Source organism: Myxocyprinus asiaticus, chromosome 4, assembly GCF_019703515.2.
Source record: "Myxocyprinus asiaticus isolate MX2 ecotype Aquarium Trade chromosome 4, UBuf_Myxa_2, whole genome shotgun sequence".
Lineage (NCBI taxonomy): Eukaryota > Metazoa > Chordata > Actinopteri > Cypriniformes > Catostomidae > Myxocyprinus > Myxocyprinus asiaticus.
Genome location: NC_059347.1, coordinates 8,402,866 through 8,426,689, shown reverse-complemented (window position 1 = coordinate 8,426,689; position 23,824 = coordinate 8,402,866). Strand labels below are relative to the sequence as shown.

General features: G+C 41.7%; 1 protein-coding gene across 3 annotated transcripts in view; it reads left to right on the top strand.

Annotated features, from left to right (window-relative positions):
• LOC127437210 (disks large homolog 4) overlaps positions 1–16,238 on the top strand; it is a 249,316-nt gene extending 233,078 nt beyond the window's left edge. For all 3 annotated transcript variants that reach the window (XM_051692010.1, XM_051692002.1, XM_051692019.1), the window contains 8 exons: positions 225–267; positions 1,416–1,446; positions 1,578–1,625; positions 2,231–2,332; positions 2,767–2,939; positions 3,030–3,142; positions 5,057–5,148; positions 11,736–16,238. In XM_051692010.1, coding sequence (XP_051547970.1) covers positions 225–267; positions 1,416–1,446; positions 1,578–1,625; positions 2,231–2,332; positions 2,767–2,939; positions 3,030–3,142; positions 5,057–5,148; positions 11,736–11,842 — 709 coding nt within the window. In that variant the 3' untranslated portion in view covers positions 11,843–16,238. The remainder of the gene's footprint in view (positions 1–224; positions 268–1,415; positions 1,447–1,577; positions 1,626–2,230; positions 2,333–2,766; positions 2,940–3,029; positions 3,143–5,056; positions 5,149–11,735) is intronic.
• The last annotated feature ends 7,586 nt before the right edge of the window (positions 16,239–23,824 follow it).

Below are 23,824 nucleotides of genomic sequence, written 5' to 3'. Positions count from 1 at the left end.
AATTTGAGTGTGTGGAGCTATTACTTGTTACTGGAGCTATTTCCTTATTCTGTGTCCTTTAAATGAAATAGCATTCATAATCCCCCTTTAGGTAATCCCCCAAAACAATGTAAAAATTATCACTGAGAGATGTTTTGGTGGTGCATGGATAAACACTGCTAGAGTGATGTTTCCAACCGGATTTTTTTATTTCTTGTCATTCATTCAACCATCTTCTCATCCAGGGTTGAGAGAAAAGAGTGGTCGAGGTTGAAGTCAAAAGAAAGGGTAAGATGTCTATTAAAACATAAACAACTTCACTGGGCAAACACCTATTTTTCTTTAAATTACTCAAAATATTTGGCAGTGCAGTTTCACTGCACTGCCAAGATTCAGATTCCTACAAACACACACAAGACACACATTCATTCTCAGAACATACACACTGCTGTTATTAAGACACCCTGTGACCATGTTACAAGCACATCATTTTCCGATTAAGGTTGATAATCTGTTCAGGGCGTGCTGAGTGACTTCAGTCAGGCTTCCTAAGCAACCAATTGGCCCGGTTGCTAGGGTGGGTAGAGTCACATGGGGTAACCTCCTCGTGGTCGCTATAATGTGGTTCTCGCTCTCGGTGGGGCATGTGGTGAGTTGTGCGTGGATGCTGCGGAGAATAGCGTGAAGCCTCCACACACGCTAAGTCTCTGCGGTAACGTGCTCAACAAGCCACGTGATAAGATGTGCGGATTGACGGTCTCAGACGTGGAGGCAACTGAGATTCGTCCTCTGCCACCTGGATTGAGGTGAGTCACTACGCCACCAAAAGGACCTAGAGCGCATTGGGAACTGGGCATGCCAAATTGGGGAGAAAATAATAAAAAAAGGTTGATAATCTGGTTAAGCCTTTATTCCAAAAAGGTTTACATGCTTTAGAGCTATTAGAATATTCCTCTGTTCATGGTAATTAGCCCAATCCAAATAAGACACAAGCATTCCAAAAATGTGTGTGATAGTTTGCCTTTACACTACTGCCTCTATCTTGTATTGTACACACCTACTTTCATATTAATTTCCGTTAAAGTCGTTATTCTGAATAAGGTTCCGATAATTCTCAAAATTGTATTAATACAGCCATATGCCGGCTGTCTTATCCAAATTTCTAGTAACTGGAAAATTGGTTTAATTAGGTTATGACAAGCAGGTGATTGTGTTCACATGATGCATACCTAACCGGAATATGACCACTTTCTGATTCATTTCAGAATATTCTTGTGCATGTAAACACAGTCAGTGTCTCTACTTTAAAAAATCTACACTTTTTAAAGTAGAACCCCTGTAAGCCAGGAAAAATAATGAAATAACTAGACTATGTTTACTTTTAAGCTCTATTGCAATTTGATTAGCATTGTTCCCTGTATGTGTATTTACCTTAGGAACGAAGTCGAGACAGTACAGGCTCCCTGGGTGAGTAACATCCAAACATTTGATAGCTTACAGCACAGAACAGCCTTAAATACTGAAATAAATGTTTATATTTTGTTGTCATGTTTATATATCAATAATAAATTGATGCATGTTTATGTGGTTTCTTTCAGGAAGGGAAGATACAGTACGCAGTTATGAGACAGTTGCACAAGTGGAAGGTGAAATAACACGACTGAATCACCATATGTTGTGTCATTTATACTCTTTATTTTAAACCCTAGTGAACTGCCTTGCTGTCTACATAGGCATCCTAGTTGAAATGGAACTTGATAAGTGACTGAATCGAAATAGGCAGCAACTTACTGTAGGTACACAAGAGACTTGACTAGCACTCACAATAGATTCCAACAGACTCTGATGTTAGCAAATTGCTAAGCTAACAACGTCATACTCCAATAATCACAAACAATAAATAACACAAATATTGGGTGAAAAAGTTCACTTTTATAATAAGATTGAATAATTTTCTATCATTACTTTTCACTACTGAATAAAATAGTTTTAAAATGGAAGTTTCCCTCAACTCAATCCACCATCTTGGTTAAAAATTGCACTGGGCTTGTCACAGTACGCTGTTAGAATTTGGTCAGGCATGGTAACTTATAAGGTAACTTGAGATAGCTTAATTTTTTTATAAACACTGTCTAGGAAGGAGCTAACTTTGGAACAGAACCATTGACTTTCTCACTCACTCCTTCCTTCCATTTTTGCTTTGTCTTCTAGTGTAAGTACCCATAAAGTCTGTCTTTGTCTTCTTATGTAGTGCACTATGCCAGGCCGATCATTATTCTGGGTCCAGTGAAGGACAGAGTGAATGATGACCTTCTCTCTGAGTTTCCAGATAAGTTCGGCTCTTGTGTGCCTCGTAAGTATATTTTCTCATGGGTATTTTTTATTTATTCTTTCATCACTGCTGATTTGGTCTTCTGGTTACTGTATATCTAATTTTGTAAAAAAAAAAAAAAATGTTGGTCAGATGGTTTCTCACTCTCTAAGTGGCATTTCTAGGCCAGAAGCTGTAATGTGGACACGACTTTATTCTGATAGTTAAAGGTCTGGCTATGTGAGACTACAACTACATTAACATCAGTGTTTTTTAACCTCCCTTCCCCAGTCTTAACCTTTAGAAATTCTTGTAAAACTCAAAACTCAAAACTCAAAAAAAAAATAAAAAAAAAATAAAAAATGGCAAAACCTTACAATAAGCATTAATCAACTCAAACGAAATAAGCCATTTTGAACACAACTGGCATGTGCTGATATGTACAGTATCGAGATGACATCATTACTCTTTCCCAGATACGACACGACCCAAGCGGGAGTATGAGGTGGATGGGCGGGACTATCACTTTGTGTCATCTCGGGAACAGATGGAGAAAGACATTCAGAACCATCGATTCATTGAAGCGGGCCAGTACAACAGCCACCTGTATGGAACCAGTGTTCAGAGTGTCCGAGAGGTGGCTGAACAGGTTAGAAAAGATTTCTGCAAAAAACAACTTTTTTTTTGTGTGTCCTTTTTGCCATTCTTAATATATTTATTTGTGTGTGTTTGTGAGCAGCAGGGTAAGCACTGTATTCTGGATGTGTCTGCAAACGCTGTTCGTAGGCTACAGGCTGCACAGCTCCACCCAATTGCCATCTTCGTACGGCCCAAATCACTGGAGAACGTCCTGTACGTAACTGCAAACAATAACACTCTCCAGATGCTTAAAGGCAAATTGAATTCAAAATAGATCCCATTTACCATTTTGCATAAAATTATAGACTCAAAAGATTTAGCCAGTTCATATTCACAAATCTTAAGTAAAAAAGTAAAACGGGGGGGGGGGGGACACTTCAATAGACAGTTCTATGTGAACTTAGTGTTGCACGGTACATGGTCAGTGTCATCGTCAGTTCTTGTCACACATCTAAAATTTAAATGCAATGTTTTAGCATTCGAGTGTGCATTTTTGTCTTTATGGATTCAATACAATTTAAGCTCAATTGACATTATTTGTGGTATAATATTTATTACAACAAAAATTTATTTTGAATTGCCCCTCCTTTCTGGGTTACAGTGAGGCATTCACAATGGAAGTGAATGGGGGCCAATCCGTAAATGTTAAAATACTCACTGTTTCAAAAGTATAGCCACAAAATTTAACAATATGTTTGTTGACATGATTTTAGTATGATAAAATTGCATTATAATCTTTTCTGTGTAAAGTTATAGCCAATTTTACAAATTCATTGCCATAACGATGTAGTCAAGAAACCTCAAAACCCTAAAGTGACTGTAAAAATTATGATTTGAACTTTACAGCTCAAATAATACATGAGTTTTAACAGAAGAATTAATGTGTGCTTTTATAAAATTATACGCTTCACATTTCTGCTTTTAAACCCTCCAAAAATTGGCCCCATTCACTTCCATTGTAAGTGCCTCACTGTAACCTGCTTTTATAAAAGAAAAGGAGGGATGAGTCAAAATAAATGTTTGTGGTAATCAACATTATGCCACAAATGCTGTGGATTGAGCTAAACTTGTATTGAACCTGTAATATTCCTTTAATTCAAGTAATCATTCAAAATTTTATTTGACAGCTTTACTGATCTCATTATGCTCAATTAAGGTGCACTCAGTAACTTTTTGCCTGTGTCATCTTGGACTTACGACACCTAGTGGTGTGGATGCAGCATCATTCACACGTTATATACTGAATAGTTTTCAGTTACAGATGCCATTGTAGAAATTCACTCTTTACAATCAACCATGATTAATTTAATCCCTGCCCCATGTAGAATAAAACAGCTTTTATAAGGTTACTGAAATGACTAGAGTCCTCATCTCATGTAGGTGGTCATGATTTTATACTTATGTTTTAAAATTACAATTAACCTATTTTTTAATGGGGAAAAATTACTGAGTGCACCTTTAATCAGTTCACGTTACTCCAAAGAAAATAAAATGTTGGTCTTTGAAATCCTTCATCCAAACGTTATGACTTTCCTATTCATCTGACATCAAATAGGCTGTGTTGGCTGTTGGTTAATGTTATTTAGGCATCATTTTAGGTCACTGTTATAAGTAATGCAGCCTTTCTAAAATTCTTACCAATAGTTAACACGGTAATTTAAGGCCGGTTAACATTAATGTAATAAAGATTAGCCAATAATAGCAAATAGTGATACATTTGAAAAAGAAGCGTATCCATTGGAATACATCAAGATGCTACTAAGGAGTGAACTTGACTTTCAGCCTCAATGTTACGTCAAAAAGCCTCCTCAAAAGTGGTTGCCAAGGAGGGATTGTAGTTTTCCACAATCCGCTTCAAACGCACATTCAGGTCTGTCTCCATTCTGGTATGGAAAGCCCACTTATCACAATCAATCAATTCCAGATGGATAAAATCAAGTTCTGTCCTACATTTTTTCCCCCCTTATTGAATATCCTGTTTTGCTTCGAAATACATTGCATTACAGGAGTAAACATGGGTTGTGAATTCTGTTTCATCATGTTACCTTTAACACAATACCCCTCAATATACAGTGTGTTATGAAGACTGAAACTGACAACTCCTGGTATCTCTGATGTTTTATCCAGAGAGGTAAACACACGACTAACCGAGGAACAGGCCAGGAAAGGCATGGACCGTGCTATTAAACTGGAGCAAGATTTTCTGGAGTGCTTCTCTGGTAAGACAGTTCCACACACTGCCCTCTAGTGTCCTGGTAGAAAACGGACATATATATACTGTACATACTGGCATTTACTGCGGAATGGACTTTAAAGTGGGTATTGTAAAATGTGTTCAACTGAGCTGAGAGTACCACACTTTTAGGCCTTTCACACTACACTTTAAGATGGTTAATCGTTTTCACAATTTCTTTCTTCGAAAGAGGGTTAGCATCACATTTAACCCTGGGTTATGAAGCCTTGATAGGGAGGGTTAACCCAAAAGTGATAATTCTCTTATCATTTACCCACCCTCATGCTGTCCCAAACTCGAATGGCTTTCTTTCTTCTGTGAAACACAAACGAAGATATTTTAAAGAATGTATCAGATTTTTGTGTATGCAATGTACTGTAAGTCAATGGGGTCCAAAACTTTCAAGCTCCAAAGACATAAAGGCAGCATATAGGTAATCCATAGGATTTGAGTAATTTAATCCATGTCTTCTAAAGTTATATAATCACTTTGGGTGAGAAACACGGTCAAGACGGTGATTCTTTGATGCTCTACGCTGTTGCCAGGTACTCAATCCTGGTATCATTAACCCGCATCTGCATTTTCAATATAGCCCAACTAAGCGTGAAAACCGCAACACTGACAACACTGTGTCTGGTTTGTGCACAGCGCTCTGCACATACGTGCAGCATGAGGAAGTGTGAGAACGAGCGCTAAGGAGACTGCGGTTGTCAAGATTTATAGTGAAAAAGAAAAAAAATTGTTGTCTGTTTATCACCCCAAAGCTATCATATCGCTTGAGAAGACAGAGAATAATTTTTTACTGCTTTTATGTCCTTTTTGCACCTTGAAATTTTTGGACCCAATTGACAAAAACGTCATGGTTACTGGTGTAACCTCCGTTCCCTGATGGAGGGAACGAGACGTTGGTGTCGATGTAGTGACACTAGGGGTCACTCTTGGGAGCCCGAGACACCTCTGGTCTTTGATAAAAGGCCAATGAAAATTGGCGAGTGGTATTTGCATGCCACTCCCCCGAACATACGGGTATAAAAGGAGCTGGTATGCAACCACTCATTCAGGTTTTACGCTGAGGAGCCGATATAAGGTCCGGCCATTTCAGCGGGTAGTTCAGCATTGTGGCAGGAGGGACCAACGTCTCGTTCCCTCCATCAGGGAACGGAGGTTACACCAGTAACCATGACGTTTTCTATCTGTCACTCACTCGACGTTGGTGTCGATGTAGTGACACTAGGGGTCCCTATACAAAACGCCACAAGGCTGAACTGTGTTACGTGAACTGGCGGTGTGTGGTGGGCAGACTTGCTGTGTGCCTCATAGCCAGCACACCAGGTCGACACGTAACCTCCCCCAACACAGTTATGAGTGTCGAACGGCCCTTTTTGGGGACAAGTCGACTACCCAGAGATAGAGACAGGCTTAACCCAGTCATGGCCTCTTTCCCCTTCTCTTTTTCCACTCCCTAAAAAAGAAGGGGGATTATCCGACTGGGCCGCCAGGTCTAGTCAGGGGGTGTCCCTCCCAAGGGGAGGACACCGCGGAGACCACACCTCGCCCCAAGAGAGGGGGGATATTTAAGTGGAAGAATACATCACATGGTCTTTCCAACCATGTGGAGAGCCTTCAAGGTAGATCCTACCCAATGGGGGAGGAGTTACTACAACATGGAGACTGAGGGGCTCTGCCCAAGGAAGACGCAGTTTGCCAGTAGGGAAACGAACTAGCGGAAGATATAGATCGCATGGGGTTAGCCTTACAGGGAACCGCCACATGCGGAGCACCTACCCCAGAACCGGGCTCTTAGTTAGCGCGTGTACTGGGCCGGCAGCGAGTCTCTCCGAAAACTCGACTGCCACAGGGCTCGGAGGAAGTCAACCAGGGAACAACTTTTGTGAACACTACTGGGAATTAACAGCGCACGTCTTCAGCTCAAAAGGAGGTGGAAGGCGCTATGTGCAAGCGATACACCCGGCCGGCTATCCCGGGCTTATCCGCTTGTGTTGCGTGCCACTACCTGGGACGAAACCGGTTCCACCCGGAGGTTGTAGAACCTTGCAAAGGTGTTGGGTGTTGCCCAGCCCGCTGCTCTGCAATGCCTGTTAGAGAGGCACCTCTGGCCAGGGCCCAAGAAGCCACTACACCACGGGTAGAATGGGCTCGTAGCCCTACCGGGGGCGGCATGTTTTGGGCGAGACATGCCATAGTTATGGCGTCAATGAGCCAGTGGGCGATCCTCTGCTTGGAGACAGCGCTTCCTTTCCGCTGTACACCAAAGCAGACAAAGAGCTGCTCAGAGATTCTAAAGCTCTGCGTGCGATCCAAATAGATGCGTAAAGCGCGCACCGGACACAGCAACGACAGGGCTGGGTCTGCCTCCTCCTGGGGCAGCGCTTGCAGGTTCACCACCTGGTCCCTAAAAGGAGTGGTGGGAGCCTTGGGCACATAGCCCGGTCGGGGGTCTCAGGATCACGTGAGAATAGCCCGGACCGAACTCCAGGCACGTACCACCTGCGGTGGTAGACAGCTTAGGTCTTCCGCGTCCCGTCCAGGGGCCAGACATGGAGATTCCAGAGGTCTGGGCGCGGGTGCCGGATGGTGCCCCTTCCCTGAGAAAGAAGGGCCTTTCGCAGGGGAATTTGCCCGGGGGGAGCTGTCACGAGGAGCGTGAGGTCCGAGCACCACGTCTGGGCGGGCCAGTAGGGTGCTTACCAGGACGACCTTCTCCTCGTTCTCCCTGATCTTGCACAGGGTCTGTGCGAGCAGGCTCACTGGGGAAAACGCATATTTGCGAATGCCAGGGGACCAGCTGTGTGCCAGCGCGTCTATGCCGAGGAAGGCCTCGGTGAGGGCGTACCAGAGCGGGCAGTAGGAGGATTCTTGGGAGGCGAACAGGTGCACCTGTGCCTGACTGAATCGACTCCAAATCAGCTGGACCACCTGAAGGTGGAGTCTCCACTCTCCCTTGAGGGTAACCTGTTGTTACAGCGCATCCGCCGAAGTGTTGAGGTTGCCCGGGATGTGAGTGGCTTGCAGCGACTTGGTGCTGCTAACTCCGTTGGAGGAGACGGCGGGCGAGTTATGACATACAGCGGGAGCACAGACCGCCTTGGCGGTTGACATATGCTACCGCTGCCGTGCTGTCTGTCCGAACTAGCACGTGCTTGCCCTGGATCAACGGCCGGAACCTCCGCAGGGCGAGCAGAATTGCCAGTAACTCGAGGCAGTTGATGTGCCAACGCAGCTGCGGACCTGTCTAGAGGCCGGCGGCTGCGTGCCCATTGCCAACAGCGCCCCAGCCCATTTTGGAGGCGTCTGTCGTGACCACGACGCTCCTGGAGACCAGTTCTAGCGGAACATCTGCTCGTGGAAACGAGAGGTCGGTCCAAGGGCTGAAAAGACAGTGACAGACCGACGTAATGGCCACGCGGTGTGTCCCGTGGCGCCATGCCCGTCTCGGGACTCGAGTCTGGAGCCAGTGCTGAAGCGGCCTCATATGCATCAACCCGAGCGGGGTGGCCACCGCCGAGGACGCCATATGCCCCAGGAGCCTCTGAAAATGTTTCAGTGGAACCGCTGTTTTCTGTTTGAACGCCTTCAAACAGGCCAGCACCGACTGGGCATGCTCGTTCGTAAGGTGCGCCGTCAAGGAGACTGAGTCCAACTCCAAACCGAGAAAAGAGATGCTCTGAACCGGGAGGAGCTTGCTCTTTTCCCAGCTGACCCGAAGCCCTAGTCGGCTGAGGTGTGAGAGCACCAGGTCCCTGTGTGCGCATAACCCGTCTCGAGAGTGAGCTAGGATTAGCCAGTCGTCGAGATAGTTGAGAATGCGAATGCCCACCTCCCTTAACGGGGCAAGGGCAGCCTCTGCGATCTTCGTAAAGATGCGAGGAGACAGGGACAGGCCGAAAGGGAGGACTTGTACCGATACGCCTGACCCTCGAACGCAAACCGCAGGAAGGGTCTGTGTCGAGGAAGGATCGAGACGTGAAAGTACTCATCCTTCGGGTCTACCGCCGTGAACCAATCTTGATGCCGGACGCTCGCTAGAATGCGTCTTTGCGTCAGCATCTTGAACGGGAGTCTGTGTAAGGCCCAGTTCAGTACTCGCAGGTCCAAGATTGGCCGCAACCCACCGCCTTTTTTTGGTACAATGAAGTAGGGGCTGTAAAACCCCTTCATCTCGGCTGGAGGGACAGGTTCTATCGCGTCCTTCCGTAGGAGAGTAGCGATCTCCGCGCAAGGTAGCAGCGTTTCCATCTTTCACCAAGGTGAAGTGGACACCGCTGGACCTGGGAGGATGCCCAGCGAAGTGAATCGTGCAGCCGAGTCGGACGGTCCGGACCAGCCCTCGCGACGGACTGGAAAGCGCAAGCCATGCATCCGAGTTCCGCGCAAGGGGGACCAAAGGGACAACGTCATCGGATGTACCGGCGGGTGGGGCCTCGCGGCGGGGCGGAGCTTGAGGTGCCACACCACATCGTGGCCGTGCTGAGTCCGAGGACATCGAAGCACTTACCTGGCTCCTTGTGACCACCCCCGGAACAGCCTGGGACGGGGGAGGAAGAGGCCTGTCCTCATGACCCGTGGAGACTGTCACATCGGGGGCTGATTTGTGCCATAGCTGGGCGCTCAGGGTGGGAGACCGCCGCTGGAGCGCCAACCTGCCAAATGGAGTGGTGGACGGTGGTCGTGATGCCAGCCGTACACACCGAATATGTGACCCAGGGAACAAGGAAACCACTCTTGCGGAGCTCTTGAGTACTGCAGCCACTTGGGCATGCAGCGCAATTAAATGCAAAAGGTAACAAAAAGAAGATCTGCTTACCAGCTCCAGAGCAGCGGGTTTCGTTGTCCCTGGGTCGCCCGTCTCAGGGGCGCTTCGAAGACCTCCGTGGGTTCTTCGGTGCCGGCTGTGAGACGGGTGGCGTCGGCTTCCTGCGGTGGGCTCCACACCGGGGCCGGGCCGGAGGGGCGGGCTGCGGCGGAGCCGGTGCAGTCATCGCAGGGGGACGCCCTCGGCGATGAGTAGATGGGGGGATCTTGAGCCACGCTGGGGCAGGACAAGCCGGCTAGCATCCATCTACTGCTCTACCATCGAGAACTGCTGGGCAAAGTCCTCGACGGTGTCGCCGAATAGGCCCGCCTGGAAAATGGGGGCAGCAAGGAATCGTGTCCTGTCGGCCTCACCCATCTCGACCAGGTTGAGCCAAAGGTGGCGCTCCTGGACCACTAGTGTGGCCATCGCCGTGAGACGAGCCGGCGGACTCATCCGGAAGCCCGATCGGGGCAGACGAGCGTGCTGGGGAATGGGAGGTCCGCGGGGGGATACCCGGCGGAGGCGGTCCCATTGGGGTCCCCAAATCGCCCCCAGTGCTAGCCGCGCTGGCCTCAAACCCGTGGGTAAAAGGACCGAGGCGGGAGCCTCTGGGGTGGCTCGCTTCCTCACGAAGGCGAGCCGCGACCGCAACATTGCCATGGACACATTCTCGCAATGAGAATGTGACCATCCACGAACGCTGTCTCCGCGTGAGCAGTGCCCAGACACGAAAGACAATGATCGTGACCGTTAGAAGGCGAGAGATAACGAGCACAACCAGGAATAACACACAATCGGAAAAGCATCTTTAAAAAGACGCGTCTTTAAAAAGACGTTCCGTGTGTGCGCTCTTTTAGAGAAATATATACTCTTTTAGAGGGGAAAAATGCTCTTTCAGAAAATATACTCTCTAGTTTTTCTGCCGAAGCGCCCAGGGGCATTCTCTGCAGTGCACCAGTGCAGAGGAGGGAGAAGCCGCTGAAATGTGCCGTCAGATCCAGCAGGTGAATGAACAGTAGTATTCAGCTCAATGAGCATGACCGTTCGGCTCCGAAGAGAAAATCTGAATGAGTGGTTGCATACCAGCTCCTTTTATACCCGTATGTTCGGGGGAGTGGCATGCAAATACCACTCGCCAATTTTCAATGGCCTTTTATCAAAGACCAGAGGTGTCTCGGGCTCCCAAGAGTGACCCCTAGTGTCACTACATCGACACCAACGTCGAGTGAGTGACAGATAGGGAACACCTCATACATTCCACAGAAGAAAGTAGTATGAGTTTGGCACAACGTGAGGTTGAGTAAATGATGAGAAAATGATCATTTTGGGTAAAATGATTCCTTTTAAAGCTATACGGTGACCAAACAGTGACTGCAAAGTTATACTGGAAAAACAGGTGGCATTCTAGTCACATGCTGTAATTGTTCAAACAATGTTAATTACCTCATATATATGCAAATAAGAATATTAACACATGGTTTACAAATGTACAGTGTGAAAACTTGACACCTGACTATCCAGGATTAATTACGAACCTAGAGTAAAGTACGAACATCGTGAAACATGGAATTCGATTGCCCAATGGACTCCATTGTAAGGGCATTTCTGTTGCTAACTTCTGTTGCTAACTTTGTTTTCACAAACAAGTGATGACATGTATTTAACCCAGAATATTCATTTAAAGTTATATCTGTTTGCATAATTTATTTTCAGTAAATACTTATTGTATTTTCTGTTGCTCTCTCCCCTTATCACAGCGATCGTGGAGGGTGACAGTTTTGAGGAGGTTTATCACAAAGTGAAAACAGTGATTGAGGAGCAGTCAGGGCCTTATATCTGGATTCCCACCAGGGAGCGTCTGTGAGAGCCAACCCAGAGCCGAACCACCTCGCCCAGTCACCATTTGGCCTACCTGCCCTGGACTGTGGAGCTCCGATTTAATGAGCTCATGAAAATAGACAGAGAGAGAGAGGGAGAGATTAAAAAAGAGGAAGAAATCAAGGAGGCAACAGGAAATGATGGCATGGAACAGCACAGGAGCTACATCTGCCTCCAGTTTCCTCGTCCAGCTTTGTAACTTCCTGATTCTGCTTTTCACTTCCTTTCTCTGTCTTTTCTGAGTCCTTCTCCTTTTCTCTCACAATAATGTCCTCTTCCACAGGACTGGTGAGCTGTTTTACGAACAGGGATGCTACAAAGAAATTTTGTGTATTGTCAGATTCCCTCTCTCTCTACGAATGAGACAAAATCGAGAGAGACAAGTGACAAACTTGGCTTTTACTGGAATGAGACATTCAAGAGCAATTCCTAAATAAATGAGCTCGTTTTACAATCCTAATGGTGAATTGAACTGAATAATGAAAGTATATTTATCAGTACCAATAATGCTCTGAAAATCTTCAATATCAAAGATATTACAACTCAGAGACTGACATTCACTCTGTCACCCAGTTATCAACATCAAAGGCGTTTGATTTATTTTTATTCATTTGATGCAGAGAAGAGAAGAGCTTAATTTGTGGTTCTTGAAATCTAGGAAGTACCGAGAAGTCCTTCGAATGTTCCCCTTAAAGCTGAAGTGTGTGATTTTTGGAATTTGTAAGTTGATTTCCCCCCAAAAGTGTAAAACTCTTTTTCGCTCTGTTTGATTGAGTATCTCGGCCAGCCCATCTCAGCAACATTGGTTCAACCGTTGATTTGGGTTTGAAGGGGGACTGTCTGTTTGGTCAACCAATGGCAGATATGGGTAGTTTTCAGGAGAACTGTTTGAATTATTATTTGTGCAGTTTCAGTGGTGCAGAAATTACACACTTCACCTTTAAATTATTTAATCACAGTGAATGAAAAAATGGAAGGGTTTGGATGACAGCAGGAAAATGCAGACTGAGAATTTCATTCTGTACATCCACACGTTTGATATTTAGAGTTATGTTTTCTTTAATTTTCTTGCGCTGACATATAAACATGCACATTTAGACATGTGCAAATGTGTTTTTTTGCCATCTTTCATCTGGGTCTTTTTGCAATAGCCCTACTGATGTTTTCGTTTGAAATGAAATCCATTCGCTCTGTTGGATTAGTTTCCTGAGTGTGCCGCTCTCAAACATAATGAATCCAGGCTGCTCTTTAATGTGCAATATCAGGCTCTTCGGCATGTGTTCTTCCATTATCTGCTCATAATGTAACCAGTTTTTGCCATGCTTATATCATGAAGTCATTGGTAAATTATCAAAAAGCTTCAAACATAAAACTTTTGGTCATTTTAAATACCTATTGTTGGATTTCAGTTCAGATTCACATTTGTGCTGATATTGGCTAAGATCACAGTGTAAGCGAAGTGCCCAGTTCTGAGGCTGAGTTCAGAATGGCAAACTACTCATACTACTCTTACTACTTCTGCCATATCAGTCTATGGCAGAAATAGTAAGAGTAGTATGATAGTATGCCATTACGAACTTGGCCTCATTTTCTGCTCAAATCTGAAAATTTTGAATTGGGCATAATGGGCAGTACCCTGGCATTGATATTTATTATTTTAATTCATATATTTATTGTAATGTATTACAATAATTAGGGGATGCCTATTGTTGCATATTTAAGCGGCAGAACGTCTATATGGAAGGCATCTATATAGTAATGAGGTATAGCACCCCACTGTCGCGTAGGGTTGCCAACTGTCCCCTATTTTGGCCAAAATGAAGACATCCCGTATGGGACATGGTTGGATGGCGCATTGAAGGCATCTGTATAGTAATAAGGTATAACACCCCACTTTGGCGTCGGGTTGGCAACTACCCTGTATTAGCCGGGACATTTCGTATTTTGGCTAAAGTGAAGATGTACCATAGAGGACACCTATTGTCCCATATTTAAGGGGAGACACGCTGAAGACGATCATAAGGTGAAACGTCCCATATTGAACACATCTGTATAGTAATAAGGTATAACACCCTGCTGTCACGTAGGGTTGCCAACTGTCCCGTGTTTTGCCCAAAAAGAACAGGACGCCTATTGTCCCTTATTAAAAGTCTTGACATGGTCAGATGGCAAGATGTCCTGTATTGAAGGCATATGTGTAGTAATGAGGTATAACATCCCACCGTCTCGTAAGGTTGCTAAATGTGCATTATATGAAGAAATCTCATATTTAAGTGGTGAAACACTCGACACGGTAAGGTGGCGAAACGTCCTGTATTGAAGGCATCTTTATAGTCATAAGGTTTAACACCCCACTTCGTGTAGTGTTGTCAACTGTCCCATATTAGCCAGGATGTTTTTTGGCTGAAGTTAAGATGTCCCGTGTAAAACAATTGTCGTGAAATGCTTAAGATGGTCAGACGGTGTATTGTAAAGAGGTATAACACCCTGCCGTCACGTAGGGTTTCCAACTTTCCCATGTTTGGGACATCCTGTATTTTGGACTAAATGAAGACATCCCATCCCATACTTAAATGGCAAAATACTAAAGGCTGTCTGGCCGCAAAACATTCAGTATTAAAGGCATCTGTTAAACAATTACTGTTGGTATAACACCGTCATGTAGGGTCGCTAACTGTCCAATATTTTCTGTATGGGATGCCTATTGTTAGATTTGGGCCACATTCATCTGCGTTGTGATCATAGCCATAATTACCATTCATTCAGCACATCAGTAAACTCTCCACACACATTTACATATGTACACACAAACATACTATCAGGAAAATACCTTGTTTTACAAAGGTTTTATGCTGTATATCAGATTATAATTGACTATTGTAATGGAATTATTGATACATCTCAAAATCCAATAAGTAAACATCAGTGACATTGTACGAGTTAATTGGCATTTCGATTACTTGTGAAGAGGAGCTGGTCTTTTATTGGAATATGATTGTGAGTCCATTGTGTTTAATTAAATTAATAAATGGCTATACAGCTAGAGAGTTTATCTTAGCTAGCAGTTTGCCTGCCTCCAACTAATTATACTTCTAAAAGCTCGACACTCACTTGGAAAACAATTTTTGTGAGGCTTCACGTACAATGGCCCAAAAACTTTTGGATGCATACAGTGAGTCGCTTAAAATGAATAAATATCTTTGCACTGGATAACAAAATACCAAAGCAAGTGGCACTGGAAAACAAATTAAGCTAGAGCTTATTTCAGAACTAACTTTATTTTCTGAGTCATTTTTCAATGACTTGTGGCGAACTGGTGTCAAGGTGAATAAATGGATGTATGAAAGTGTAATTTATCACATTTACTATGTTAATGTTTGATAATCATAAAGTTCCAAAATAATTTTTATCTTCATTTTAAACAGTATATCTATTGCTTAATAATTTAAAACATATCAAACATCTTACTGTAAAATGTTTTGCTTGAAATGTGTGCTTGTGCTTATATTTATTTAAAATAAATGCCACTTGGTTTGGTATTTTGTTATATAATGCAAAGAAATTTTTTAAGTGTGGCTAAAGTGTACAAATATTTTTTGGGGCCACTGTAGCTCCCACTTCCACATTGGCCGACATGAGAATGGCAGAATGATTTTATTTTTTTATTTTTTTTATTTTTATTTTTTTTTGGCCCTTTTTGTGCTGAGACAGTGATGCTGTAAAAATCAATACAGTGCTTTCAACTCAGAAGGTGTCATACTCTAAGGTCTAATGCAAGGACGAACATCACAGTCTGGCGGTTTGGTTCCGACTGATGCATTTGATTAATTTGATGATTAATTGATGTAAATCTGTGCCATGAACTGTGATAATTTAAACAGAATGTTACTGAGGCTATTCCAATCCATATGATATGAAAGCTGATAGAATTTTTATGTGTGTCAGGCCGTAAAAAGACTAATAAGGAGGAGTGAAACATTTGCACTTATTAAAAGAAAAGATGATTTATAGCAACTGACATGATTTCTGGCAAACAAAGAAAATGGAGAAAGAATGAGAGAGGCCAAACTGGTGGCTTTTTTACTTTCACTTCATTTCTTTTGACTTTTTTGCATTGGAATTTCAATATTTGAGTGTGTTTGGAGTGTAGTGACAGTTTTTTCTTTTAGGTTTTATTTTAAATTATGGATTTTATATACTTGTTTTCCTCAAAGGGGTTGTTTGTTTGTTTATTCAATTATTTAATATTTTGTTTACATCTGGGTTTCATGTGAAGACTGAAGCGCTTTTTGCTGTGGTTTCCTAAGTGGGGCTGCACACAATCAAATATGACCAACTGAAAATTGACATTTACTGTGAATTTTTTTTTTTTTTTTTTTAAATATACTTGCTCGCATTTCACACACTGATACTATTTTAAACACAGCCCCTAAATAAATTTCCCTACTCATATAATTGGTGATACAAGAGCAATGAAAAATTAGAACATATATTGCTTTCTATATGATTTGGGAAAACAAATACAGCTGCACAAATGTATACACACACACACACACACATAACACAATGTATTACCATGATAAATATATGACTTCACTCTAACTAGAATGAATTATGAGTTGACATTTATTTATTTATTTATTTGAAAGAATCAAATGTATTTTATCGATTTGTATTTGCCATAATGTATTATTCTAATTATCCTGAACAGATTGAACATATTGCTTTTATTTTGAAAGAATAATTGTGAAAATACAACAATGCCATCTGATGCAAAAGTATATTTAAATGATTTATCTTAAAAGAGAGATTTATCAATGACAGTATCGGACTATAAAAATGTTTAATTTCAGTGAAATGCTTGTTGTAAATTAGCTATAAAATTAATAAAACTTATTATGTTAAAGAGTGTTCTGTAGAAGCTTTTGTTGTGGTGTGGATGGCTAGTAGCACGCCAGAATTAATGTTGCGTTCACCTCATGTCAGAACTAATGTATCGGTAATTACTAATTCAGAGGTTCTACTCTGAGCAATTCACATTCTCAAACCTCATAAGTTATTTGTTTCAATGGCAACATTTATAATGCCAAAACAGCTTTGTTGTTAACAGTAAAATGTTTATAACTACATTAATCCATTAATTCACCTCTATATGTTCTTGCAAAATGTGAAAAATGCTCCAGGCATCAATGGCATCATAAAATGTATCAAGCAGAATAATTTGTGTTCACTACCGTCAACTGTTGAAGCCGCTGCCATCATGGTTCTTTTACATTACGTCACGACTGTCAAGTTGGAGCTGTCATAGAATTCCTAGTTTACAACTTTATAATTACGAGTTCCACGAAGACATGAATGCTTTTTGCAAGTTGGAATCTCGTAAAAGAGCACAACAGTGCCCGCCCACCTTTTCAGCCGTCTGGGTTCCGGAAATGTAAGCGTAAGCGTAGTTCTAGCAGGAAGATCTCGGGATTCATTCTATCAGGAATCTCATCCAATCACAATACAGCCTCTGCTTTATAAGCGTACCAGCTGCCTCTCATTGTTTGCATACTTCCATGTTTTCACCCCTATCCCACCCCCATCTCCACCAGTTTAGGTCCCGTCCTGGGCCTGGGAAGGCTCTGCTCCCCTGCTGTCATTGCCACCGGTAGGATCTGACAGTTTCCCCATTCATTTCTTCCATTGATTTCATCTTCATTTCCATTTGTTTCTTCTCATAAAATAGTTATAAGCCATGAACCAAAAAAAAAAACAGACAAAAAGACAAAGGTATACTTACCATCTTTCATGAGGGCACGGATTACAATCCCATGAAGCACTGCAAATAATGTCATTGAATAAAAAAGGATGTGAATATATAAAACTATTGATTTTAGGTTGTTGATAAGTATAGAAACAATATAGTTTACATTTATTTCAAAATATTCTGATATGTACAATTAGATAAGTAGTTTAAGAGCATCATGAGAGTGGGCTGTTGCTCTGAGGCACGTTTCGCTGGGAGTGGTTCTCTGATTGGTGAAGCTTTCTCTGCTAGATCATTGGTATGTAGTTGTTTACCATGAATTCGGCTATCAAACTCGATTTTTAAACAATGAAGTTGAAATATTGCAGATGGATGGCTTCAACAGAAGCATATACCATCGATGAACAACTTCGTAGCTCACGGTAGGTCTGCCTCTAAATTTTTGCAAGTTATCATTGAAAATCAATTTGTCAATGGGAATAAATGAAAGGGATTTTTACTTCCGGAACCCGACTGTTGCGCTCTAATTACGTTAATGCAACATGATGTGAATGCACCATAAATGTATGTACCCTTCAAGTGAAGTCAGAAATATCATAATTACGAGTTCCGAGCACATCAAGCGAAGTCAGAAATATCGTATTTACGAGTTCCGAGCAGATCAAGCGAAGTCTTACTTACAAGTGGGAAATTCGGAATTCAAGATGATATCTGAGTTGCCGAGATGTTACGCTGGAATGTTACGCACGAGTTTCCAAGTTGGAATTCTGACTTCAAGTGGCGCTCCATTGCACTTTTCCTAGTTGTAAGTTGGAAATGCAGACTTTCCAAGTTTGATGGAATGCAGAACCTGTCCATTAATATTTATCTTTTTCGCACCAAATGTGAACGTGTCGCTTTAGAAGACATTAATTTAACAGCTGGTGTCAGATGGATGAAGTTTATGCTGACTGTCTGTGATTTTTAGAGCTTCAAAATTTTTACTCTTCTCCCTCTACACCAATGACTGCATCACCAAGGACCCCTCTGTCAAGCTCCTGAAGTTTGCAGATGACACCACTGTCATCGGCCTCATCCGAGATGACGATGAGTCTGCATACAGAAGGGAGGTTGAACAGCTGGCTGTTTGGTGCAGTCAAAATAACCTTGAGCTGAACACGCTCAAAACGGTGGAGATCATTGTGGACTTTAGGAGGAACACCCCAACACTGACCCCTCTCACCATTCTAAACAGCACTGTGGCAGCAGTGGAGTCATTCAGGTTCCTGGGCACTACAATCTCAGAGGACCTGAAGTGGGAGACCCACATTGACTCCATTGTGAAAAAGGCCCAGCATAGGTTGTACCTCCTTCACCAGCTGAGGAAATTCAACCTGCCATAGGCGCTGCTGATACAGTTTTACTCAGCAGTCATTGAGTCTGTCCTCTGGACTTCAGTAACTGTCTGGTTTGGTTCAGCTACGAAATCAGACATCAGAAGACTGCAAAGGACAGTTTGGACTGCTGAGAGGATTATTGGTTGCCCTTCAAGAACTATACACTTCCAGAGTGAGGAAAAAGGCTGGAAAAATCACTCTGGACCCCACTCACCCTGCCCACTACCTTTCTGAACTGTTGCCTTCTGGTCGACACTTCAGAGCTCTGAGCACCAAAACCGTCAGGCACAGGAACAGTTTTTTCCCTCAGGCTATCCATCTCATGAACAGTTAAATTGCCCCATTGAGCAATAACTATGTGCAATACACAGTTTAGTCTTTTTTATATTTATCCAACACATCCAACCTCTTCTGCCATTTCATTCATCTGAAAAAAAAAAAAAAAAAACATTTGCACTGTACATAACAGATTGTATTAGATTTGCACTATCCATGTGTATGTGTGTATGTATGTATGTGTGTGTCTACATATGTGTATAATTAGTTTTATTTTTTATTATTATCTATGTCTTGCTGATGTTTTTGTATTGTTTTTGTATTGTTGTGCACTGGAAGCTCCTGTCACCAAGACAAATTCCTTGTATGTGTAAGCATACTTGGCAATAAAGCTCATTCTGATTCTGATTCTGATTCTGATTCTTCTGAAATTCAGCTATTGTGGAAAACCAGCATATATAATACGATAACATAAACTATATTAAAATTACAAAAGTTTGCAGCTTACGTTGTGTAAATGGTGAACTCATACAGCTGTCAACCCTTGTCACTGCAATCTGTTTCACATTTGCTAGCTGACTAGCTATCTACCTGGTAGATCGAAGCCCATTATAGAATGATAGAAGATAATAGATGATAGAAGCCCATCTCCTACTGTAAATAACCTGCACACTGTGTGTGTGTCTGTGTGTGTGTGTGTGTGTGTGTGTGTGTAGCCAGCCAGCCAGGTAGAAAAATAGCAGAAAAAAGAAGAAAAAAAGACGGACATCAGAACATTTTTCAGTTCACCAAAACGCAAAGTAAGAACCCTAGTAGCCTAATATCTCAAAGACTAGTTGATAAAATGTTCATAAGAAAAAAGTGAAATGCTAATGGAAATGTTTCATAATGATGTCATTAGGCAGAGCAGGCAACAGATGGCACACAGACAGCAGAGCTGGGGACAGATAGGCAGGGACAGACTGGCAGAGACAGGGAGTCTCAGGTAAGTTTGTTGAGTCTTTGTTTGGCAACATTATGAAAGGTTCTCTTTTTTAGACTTGTAAAATAGGGACATAATTAGACAATGCCATGGATACCTCCACTCTCAACTTAAACTGGTGACGGACCCCTGTTTGAAAACCCCTGGTGTATAGTATGATATTTGTTCTTTTGTTTAGTAGTTTTTAGTACATGACAGCACAAATACTAATGATTTATTTTATGTTATTTTATTTAAAATTGCATACTTTGTTTGACATACTTGTCTTTAGCTGTTGTTTGAAGAGTTGAGACACTGACTGAACAATGAGTATTTTTGAAGGATATTTTGGTTGATTTATTTGGGTTATTTACTGAAGTAGTACTTTTGCTTTTAGAACTGTATTTATTTTGAGCTTTTTGTTCTTGTAAAGCTATTGTAGTAGACTCAGGCCAGTGGCACATATTTAATGACTATATAAATGTATCAGAATAAGTTAAATAAAAAGGTCAATTCAATACTGATACCAACTTTGTGATCGTTCTCAAAGGAGATTCTTTTAGATGAGAAACCATGCTAATTTTATTTACGACAGCTGCACCCATACACAGTGTACAGTACCATTGCTACCTACTGGCCTTTCTTAGTATTGCTGGTTGTAAATACAAATACCTGCATACATACTGGACTGATAAGGAACACTGCTATAACTCTTAGTAGTAGTAGTAGTAGTAGTAGTATAATGATTTATACATTTGAACAAGTTGGGACAACCCTTCAGTTAACTACCTATCAATTATCCAATAGTAGTAATTATGGTTCTTCAAAATACGTTTAACATATTACAATATGTGTTACAGCACTACTTTTGGTGTCCCCCTCAGGAATTGCTCTTGAGAAAATTCCATGTTATTGTCCCCTCCAAAGTTGATATCAGATGTTCGCCCCTGGCTATTTGTCAAAAGGAAGGTGGCAAACTAGCGTTTTTCAGCTTCCTTTTGACCATATATGGGCTGCCGTGTGAACGCGCAAAATGACTGACAGGCAGAAAGTCTTTTAAGGTTGGCCACCTTCGGAAAAAGGATTTTTTTTTTTTTTTCCGACTTAATGCGTGACATGTCGAACTAGTGAATGTCCGACTCGGACAGAAGCTTCCCAGGTGCACTTGAAAGTTTCACTATGTGCCAGCCAGCAGGTGGGGCTCTCGAGCCACGTGTCTGTCCACACAATTTCCCTGCACTCTTAAATTGTCCAGAACTTTCCAGGCTTCTGTTTTAAAAAAGGAAGTAAATTGAGTCCTACATTTATCTAATACTTTAAACAGACAAAAAGACTAACATATTGAATACTGTCTTCACCTCAGTCACAACTTGCATAGTTACATTCATCTTGAATGCTCATGTACAATGAGTCTGTCTCTCTGGCTGTTTTCAGAGTGGCACAATACCATAGCACACATACTATTTCTGCAGTGTACCTACTATGTATGCTGTCCATAGTATGCAAAGTTGATGTATGCAAAGAATACCCGGATGACCTACTCCATTTGCCTAAATGTGGAATATCAACTACTGCATCCCACAATGCAGTGTACTTGACTTAAGCTTCCATATCCCATGTGATAAATGAACCAAAATATCAGCCATATTTTTTTTATATCTTTCGACACATGATTCGATCGTACTGCCAAAAATTAAGAAATGTTTACATAAACTTTAAATGCAATGTAATAAGGTCATTTTAATACAATGTAGCATACGTCTCTTTGAAACGTTTGTGGAATTGTACTGTTTCATGTATAATTGTTCTAGAATAGTAGGCATTAAACTGTATACCATGCAAAATTCAGTAAGTAGAGAGCTAGTATTCCATTCTGAACATAGTCTGTCTCCATCAACTAAGGGGGTTGCACCCTCTTCCTGTGAGGAAGTTAAACAACAAAGATGCTTCCTTACCGCCCTGATATACAGTAACCTGTGTGAGTGTTTTTCATAGCTACAGCTAACCCTAAGGGCATCAAACACAACAAATTATCTGAGAAAATGTGGTGCGGTGAAACGTGATTAGCCAGAAAGCATGCAAACAAACTGTGCATTTTATAATACACGGTAAATCATCTACCGCATGGTTCTAATCAAGCAAGCCTCCCTAGGTTTGTGTGTTTGCTTGATTACAGCAGTAGGAGTGCTTTGAAAATTAAATCATTTGGCAAGATTACACATCACCACAGTAAATGTGTGAAGGACAGGTTAGTGTGTGTTTGGGGGGTTATACCTGTGGAAGCAGTGAGACTGTCAATTGCTTTATTTAACAGCTATGGCTGTCAGAGGGCTTTGGGTCATGCCTTTCAGTCACACTAAATGTAAATGGAACAGTGAGAGAGAGGGGCATGATTAGAGCATAAAATAGGAGAAAGGCTAGAACAGGAGAAAGGAGGTCAAGGAGAAACAGAAAGAGCAAGCAGTGAGAAAAGGTGCTATGTAACAAAGTTATGCAAGATATGAAGAAAAGCACTGATTTGATAGAAATGAGCAAAATGATCTAAAAATACTGACCCTTATTATAACATCAAATATTTTCTTTCACTTGTAATATTATATACTTATGAAATAATATCGAGTATATCTAAGAATGCTAAAATTGCTTTTATTAAATGACACAATAAGTCTAACATTTTACACTTTACAAAACATTTTTGTACATTTTACAATAAAAAAAAACTTTATGGAACTTCCTTAAATTACATGCAAATACAAATTTTCTTACTTTTTCCTTAAAAAAAAAAAAAAAAGAAAACACCATCATGCAACAATAAAAACATGTCTTTTTAAATAGAATATGCTAACTTAACCAATTACTGTAGCATTTAAAAAAAAAAAAAAAAAAATTGCATTTTTAACAATGTGTAATTTATATTAATAATGGAAGCTTTTATAAAATGTAAAGTGGTCATAATTGACCATTTTTACTGTAAAAATGGCAAAGATTATATTTATTGCAGAATGTAAGACTTTTACACAATGCAATGCCCTTGCAAACTAACGTAATGAGTGTTCACTATGACCACGGTTACATGGACACCAGAAAGCAGTTTATTACTTGAAAGAGGCTTATTACAAGAAAGCTGTGTTCCAGTTTACATGCACTGTATAAGCAGCATACTCTTTACTCTAGTTTACATGTGACTCGGTTAGAAAGCAGCTTTCTCCACAGCAATGTAATTTCCCCGCAAAACTTCTGTAAATCACAAACATGGCATCCGAGGAAGACTTTGCTATTTTATTCTCCGTAGCTTCGCTTTATTTACAGATATTACAGAGTTAATGCTGTGTTTGTTCCGATCTGTTGCATAATTGCGCTGCAATAGTGGGGTTTCCCTCTTACATAAAACTCCAGGATTCCCTTAATGTAGAGCGAATTTACGGGAATGTGATGTACAGGCGATATTTTACATTGATTTGTATTAATGGGTATAATAAATAGTGCATGTACTTTTCCCTTTTCCCACTGTACTCCCAGAAATGTTGAATTCTTTCTGCTGTGTTGACTTGTTGTTGCGCTCCATCCTATGACGTTTGTTATCTGGTCTAATCACGTGCATGAATA